General features: G+C 33.6%; 1 protein-coding gene across 1 annotated transcript; it reads left to right on the top strand.

Annotated features, from left to right (window-relative positions):
• Positions 1–1,207: 1,207 nt before the first annotated feature.
• On the top strand, positions 1,208–6,413 carry LOC121996656 (lipase-like). The gene is made up of 11 exons (XM_042550690.1): positions 1,208–1,350; positions 1,436–1,505; positions 2,925–3,004; positions 3,362–3,427; positions 3,517–3,564; positions 3,670–3,737; positions 4,793–4,865; positions 4,958–5,119; positions 5,559–5,753; positions 5,878–5,966; positions 6,056–6,413. The coding sequence occupies exons 1-11, from the start codon at positions 1,315–1,317 to the stop codon at positions 6,267–6,269; spliced, it is 1,101 nt and encodes a 366-aa protein (XP_042406624.1). The 5' UTR covers positions 1,208–1,314; the 3' UTR covers positions 6,270–6,413.
• Positions 6,414–7,267: the final 854 nt, after the last annotated feature.

The raw sequence follows: 7,267 nt of genomic DNA, 5'->3' as shown, positions 1-7,267 counted from the left end.
AGAAATTTTCTTTTTCCAAAATCAATCTACTATTTTTTTTGATATTAGGAGGAGACTATATAGATGTTTAATTTATTTTTTTAATTATATATATATATTTTAATAGACTGTTAATTTTAATATATTTTTGTTGAATGATAATAGTTGGATTGAAAGAAGGAAAAATATAATTATAGAAGATATTTGATCATTTAATGGGTATGTGTATATCCATCGATTTTATACCCGATGAGTATGAAGACGAATGATATAAAATTCGATCCGAACTCGATCCATTGTCATCCCTAAATCAATTGGCACCACTCTATTTTAGTAATTTAGTGCCTTCATTTTATTATTTTATTTTTACCACAAGTCAATTAGAAATTTGATCAATTTTTAGCTGCTTAAAAGATAAAAAAATGCCAGATTTTAGATAGCCAAATGAAATATTTGTTTTTTTAGTCATCGAAGTTTTTTTTTCTCAAACTACTGCGACTAAAATAAGAATTGAACAAAATCCAAATTCTGAACAAGAAGTACGCCATTTACTAGTGACGTGTACAGGATAAGATATGGGTAAGTAATGACGTGTCAAAGAAGATTTGGCCACGCGGTAACGGACGACGTGGGTAACAAGTTAATATCAACTCGTTTCGTACACGACGCCGCGTCAAGCGGCGGATACGGTTCAATTTATTTATTTATTTTTTAAAAAGTATTTTTTCCTAAATTTGACAACCTAATGCAAAAGAGAAAGATATTCAATTACGTCAAATTTTGTATGAATAAATTAAAGGGAAATACGGTTCGATTTATTTCTTATTTTTTTAAAAAATATTTATTTATTTATTTTTTCCTAAATATTTTTTTAAAAAAATATTTTTTCCTAATACAAAAAAGAAAGATATTCAATTACGTCAAATTTTATATGAATAAATTAAAGGGAAGTTTCATTTGACCGCTTATTCAAAATAGCTTTCGGAATATTTAAAATTATTTTGTCACCCAATTATTAGAATCGTGAACCGTAAGGCAACACCGTCATTAAGAAATTGGTAAATTATCAGTGGTTGAAGAATAAAATGATAAAGATTTCCGAACTCCATTTAGGGTGTTTGGAAAAAGTGTAAATTTTGAGGGATAAAAATGATATTCGTAAAAAAAAAAAAAAAATACAAAAAGCGCAATGGGTATTTTAGGAATTTCAAGTCTACTGACTCTGCGGACAGCAAGAATGCAATGTCTCCTGCCGTTATTAACCCTTCTCTGTCAATCAATTCACCGTTCCCCTCCCTTTGTATATTTTGAAGTCGGTGGAATATTTGTCGTCGAATGCAGCGAGCAGCGATCTCCATCTCCCTCCGGAAGGTAAGGACTCGAGCTAGAACAAGTGGAAGTAGTGCGGTTGCCTTGATTACGCTCAGCGCGTAAGTTAATGATCTTTGTTAATTAGGGCATGGATCGGCCGCGATGGCTGGGGATGTTGATTTTGATCTGCCTTCTGTCGGTTGGTCAAGGGAGAGGTAATCGCCTCTTTTCTATTTCATAATGGATGTTTCGATTGAAGTGATTGTTGAATTTCCATACGCAGTTACGATGCTGCTCGAAGGTTTTGGTAAAGTTCGTGGTTTTGGATGAAATCTTGGCTTTTTAGTTTTTGTTTTCACTTTGTTTTTTGTTGTATTTGTTCTTTTTATGTTTTTGGATCCATCGAGATATAACCTTTTGCAAGATTCTGTCTTTTTTGCTGAACCGTCCGAGGAAAAATGGAGTGGAAAAAAAAAATCTTGCTATGGAGCTAACTGTTTATACTCATGTTTTTTTTTGGTCATCTGTCGTTCTTGTATCTGAAAAAGGGTATCGCTTTCGGCTTGTTCTGGAGCTATTTCTTTAGATGGATGGGCTGAAAATATGCGAAATAGATGAAACTTTCTCCTCTTTCAAGGAAAAAAGTAATTCTAAAGCATGATCATCTGGACTTCTTCGTGGCGTTTAGCATAATGCTCTGGAGTCGTTGGTTCTCATAATTTACTTTGCTAGGTGCAGCTTTCCTTATCTTCGCTACTCTAGGAAAATACTTGCCTTTACTAAGTAGTATTTCTCTATACCGCTTGAGCTCTCCGTTCCTTTGTTGAATTTTCCTGTAGTAGTTTACAAATTTCTTTTTCCGTAAATGTTTGTTTCTGTGGTCAGAACAATAAGTGAATTTATAAATATCTAATTTGCATTATTGATAAATTAGATCTTATGGATACCTAATATTTGTCTAATAGGCACGCAACTTTTCCATATGGGCACCTTGTAATCTTAGAAATCAGTAAGCTCATAAGGAAGAAGACAAATAGAGCTTGCCCCCTTTTTCTTTTTTCTTTTAGTCTTTCCATTCGTTTCTTCACATGAGGAAATAACTCTTTTGGGGAACAATGACAAGTGATGATAACAAGAAAAACAAAACAGATTCAAACACTGACATGGTATGCGCAGCTGGTTCAATCTGCCTATGTGGATCTAACAATGGGGATGGGGAAGTTTTTTTTTTTAATTTAAAAAACACATAACTCATTAGTGTATATAACAAATCTGGAGATATGGGTAGTGTAAAAACTAGGAACTACTTAACTTATGATACGAGAGTGAAATATTGCAGGGTTACTGATCTCAATAATTGGGCTATAGCAATAAACAATATGAAATATGCAATGGCTAAGGACAACATATCATGAAATCTATCTGTTAAACTTTTGTTTCCTGTTGAAACTGCTATCAGATCTTTTCTACGTAAACAGTGGTAAATAAAACTATTGTTGGAACAGTGCTGAAATATGCATTTACTTTGTCAAAATGTAATAAAATTGTTGTATTTTATTTTGAGGTTATCAAACTTGTTTGTCAATTCTTGCTGCTGAGCTACATTAATGAGTTTGAGGTCTCCCTGATCACAGAACTTAGGATCATTGAGAAGGACTACAGTCATGTATATAACCATACTCTTGCGATGATACTCGTCGAGTACGCTTCTGCTGTAAGTTGATGTTCCAACTCTTAAAGAAGACTATTTATGTTCATTACCACACTATAGTTCATATGGTCTCCTCATCAACACTTGGTTGTGAACCTTTTACAAGGGGCTAAATTTGGGCTGTCCCTTTTGTATTCAATTTGGACTGCTTATGATAATACAAATAAGCTAGAATTTTTCTCATCTAGCATGTGACTGAGATCCAGTATATGGTGTTAAAACTTGGATCTCACTTTTTGATGTCACTTTCCATATAAAGTAACGTTCTTGGTTACTACATTAATATTTCCATCTATAATCCATTTTATGTAATATTATCTGTCAAGTCCTCTTTACCTTAGAAGCAGATCTATTCTGCAGGTTTATATGTCAGATCTAACTGCATTATTTACATGGACTTGCTCCAGATGTACTGATTTAACAAAGGTTAGTGGCTAGTGGATTGTTTGATATTCTTTTGGCATTTTAATGATCAAATTTCATTGGTAGCTCGAGTAACTGTCTTGTTCAAATAGGGTTTTGAGATGATAGAGCTGATTGTTGATGTTAAGAACTGTCTACAGGTATGTTCCAATATCAGAAAGATCTATACATATCCAACCAAAATAGTTATTCTCATTTTATTCCATGCACCTAAATACCAAGAATTGAACAAGTTATGCATACAGGCATATGTTGGTGTTGCTCATGATCTTAATGCTATTGTAATTGCTTTCAGAGGAACTCAAGAGAACAGGTATTGGTGACTGTTTCTGTGTTGGTGTGTTGCCAATGAATAGTACATTCATTGTTGCAGTTGGAATAATTATATAGCTGAGGCCAAGTTGTATACAACTAATGTGATGAAGCAAATATAAAGTGACTTCTGAGTTTAGTGTTAGAACTGTAGATGGTTATTGGGGTATTATTATATTTAATTTCACGTATTGCATAATCAAAAACATGTATCAGGTAGTTTAACTTACTAAAACGTATCATCTTGTTTAATACTAGAGGATTTCATGAATACTTGTTCTGTTCTCCATGGCCAATGTAGCTGTCATCATATGTTTTTATGAAAAACAAATTAACTGACAATTGTGTGACCAGAAGTATAAAGAGAATTTTTTTCTAATAGATAAGAACGGAACATCCATGAAACTCGATATCGTGTGTTTAGATATCAGGATCTTATGAGTATTTCTTCTGATCTCCATGTTCATTGCACACCCATTGTATTAGTAAAACACACTAGATAATTGTAAGAGAGTAATTATATGTATCTTGATCACAATAAACTGATTTAAAAAAAAGATCAATATTGGTGATATAAAAAAATCAAATTCAAAGAAGACCTACATATTTGATGATTGATTGCTATGATCGATAGTGCTAGAAGAGTAGAGGAATTCTTAATAGCCATCACTATATAGGTTTAAATATCCTTGGCTTTACTTTAGGTATGGTGTTGTACTAAAACTTAATGGCATGGGAAATTCATGTAGTCTACTGTAGTAGTTGTTAGGAATGGAAGAATTTTATTTTTAAATATGTTCTGGTTTGAACATGTCAGTAAAACTCTAATAGGAATATAGTCAGATGCATCATGCATAAGGCTTTTCTTCATGTGTGAATTGCATTTTTTTTTGCTGGCGCTTGTTTCAGAAATGGTTATAGCAGTTGTATGTTATCACTTGCAATATTAGCTGGGCATTTAGTCTGGGCATTGCAGTATTTTGATAACTGAATCTTGTCAATTTTTTCCCCTCTACAAATCTTATTCGATATATAAGGATTGCTTTGTTTCGGCAGCATTCGTAATTGGATTCAAGATCTATTTTGGAAGCAGCTAGATTTGAATTACCCAGGCATGCCTGATGCTATGGTGAGTGATGCTACTTTACAAATTTGTAACCATACCCTTGGGTTCGAAATATTTGTTGGTGGGTAGTTACATCGGTACTTGTCTTATTAAAGGTGCACCATGGTTTTTACTCTGCTTATCATAATACGACCCTGCGTCCTGGTATCACCAGTGCTGTTCTGGAGGCTAGGGAATTATATGCAGACATTCCTATCATGGTCACAGGGCATTCAATGGGTGGGGCTATGGCTTCCTTTTGTGCGCTGGATCTCACAGTAAGCATCCTGTTATTAATTCTTTGTATGTTATTTGAGATGATCTGAGCCGTATTGAGTATCATTTCTGGATTTTGATCATCATATTTGGCATTCTTTCTGTCATTTTTAAGGTGATTGTACATGGGAAATACATCTTGCCTTCTGTTTGGAGTTTATTGGCTCTTCACGTTTATATTTTATAATCTATTATCAGCAAACACTTTCAGCGCAAAGGTTACATTTTTAGTATATCTAGGATACAGTTTTTTTTGCAAGCTTGTTATCAAACTCTTATTCACAAACATAGTTATATAATAGAAGGCTTGTTTATAAGAAGGATTAATTCCTTTATGTGAATTTTAGTGATTACTTCATTATCTTTTGACAGCTTAATGTGGCAATATTGGTTGTAGTTTTGCAAATGAGTTTCTTTTAAAGGCATGCAATTCTTTTATAGGTCAATTATGGACTGCACCATGTTCAACTCATGACATTTGGGCAACCAAGAATCGGCAATGCTGCATTCGCTTCGTACTTCCACAAACATGTACCACATGCCATTCGAGTTACCAATGAGCATGATATGGTGCCCCATTTACCACCATATTATTCTTACTTTCCGCAGAAGACATACCATCACTTCCCAAGAGAGGTATGTGATTAAGTAACGCAAATGCCATGTGCATCATGATAAGCTCACCGAATGTTCTTGCAACTACACGATTGAGTTCCATGAGCTGAAACGAAAGCCCTCATCATCTCCTTGATATTTGCAGGTATGGGTCCACAATGCAGGATTAGATAGCCTTGTTTATGTGGTCGAACAGATCTGTGACAGTTCTGGTGAAGATCCTTCTTGTTCCAGGTACAAGTTGAATGCCATCGATGCCCCAATTCTGATTCAACTTCTGGTGCTCATATCGTTAACTGATTTTTCACTTTCTCTGCCAAAAGGTCCGTAAGGGGCAACAGCATCTCTGATCACCTCGAGTACTTTGGCGTTAGCATGGAGGCCGAGACTTGGGGCTCATGTGGGATTGTGTTCTACGGCAATGTTGCCGAGTACCAAGTAGACATTGCAGGAAACATAGTGTTATCGAAGTGGCCTTCTGCTTCATCAGTTCTACCGCAAGGTGAAGAAGAAAATAGAGGCAGCAGTTCTATGTAGGCATCAAACCTGGCCAATGAACATATTGTACATAGTTAATGGGGCTGTTCTAGTGTGGGTGCAATTGCCGAAGGCGTAAATGTGTACATTATGCAGACCATTTAAATGATTTATTTATAATCTGTTTGATCGTTATCATCGTCATTATGTGAGAATTCTTTTTTTTTTATCTCATCGTTTTTCTTTATAGTTTGAATGAACACAGTTTTTTTCTTCTTTTAGTCTTAAGATGATAAATATTTGGATTTATGAAAATTTCACTCTGCTTATTGGGTAAAAATTAGAAGGCCGTTCATATAGGTGTCTTATTTTCAATTAAAATTAAATGGGCATCTCATTTAAAATAAATTATATGAAAATTAATTTTAAGATTTAGAGGGTGTTTGGTTAAATTTATTAAAAACAGCTTATAAGCTCGTACAGTTTATAAGTTGTTTTAGGAGCTTATAAGTTGTTAGGTCTTATTTTAAAAATAAGTTGTTAAAGTGTTTGGGTGAACTTATTACAATCAACTTAAAAATATTGATGTGTTTTGTATTATAAGATCTTTTTATTAATAAAATTACCAAAAAGGGTATAATATTATTAATAGAGGGTTTTGAGATTTTTATTAATAGAGAGTTTTGGGCGAATTTTTGCATCGGGGGAGAGAAAATTAGAAAGAGGCGTTAGCGGAGAAGATGACACAACGTTGGAAGAAAAGTCGACGGAGATAAAAAGATATTAAGCTTATAAAAATCTATCGAGGATAAGATGGAGATTTATGAAATTATATAAGGATATTTTAGAGAAACAAATTATTAAAATAAGATCTTTTTTAAAAAAGTAGGTCTTCCATACTTTTTTAAAAACAACTTATAAGCTCCAAAACAGTTTATTTTGAAAGCTTATAAACTATTTGAAAAAAAATTTACTAAACAAATTTGAAGAGCTTATAAGCTCCAAAACAGCTTATAAGCTGTTTTAGAGAGCTTATAAGCTTAGCCAAACACCCTCTT

Source organism: Zingiber officinale, chromosome 6A (assembly GCF_018446385.1).
Source record: "Zingiber officinale cultivar Zhangliang chromosome 6A, Zo_v1.1, whole genome shotgun sequence".
Classification (NCBI taxonomy): domain Eukaryota; kingdom Viridiplantae; phylum Streptophyta; class Magnoliopsida; order Zingiberales; family Zingiberaceae; genus Zingiber; species Zingiber officinale.
This window is presented reverse-complemented; position numbering and strand designations above follow the sequence as displayed.

Excerpts from the sequence above, each read along its gene's own strand:
- LOC121996656 (XM_042550690.1), top strand. The coding sequence starts at position 1,315 with ATGCAGCGAGCAGCGATCTCCATCTCCCTCCGGAAG. Across the intron at positions 5,754-5,877 it reads ACCATCACTTCCCAAGAGAG|GTATGGGTCCACAATGCAGG; the intron begins GTATGTGATTAA and ends TGATATTTGCAG. Across the intron at positions 5,967-6,055 it reads GAAGATCCTTCTTGTTCCAG|GTCCGTAAGGGGCAACAGCA; the intron begins GTACAAGTTGAA and ends CTCTGCCAAAAG.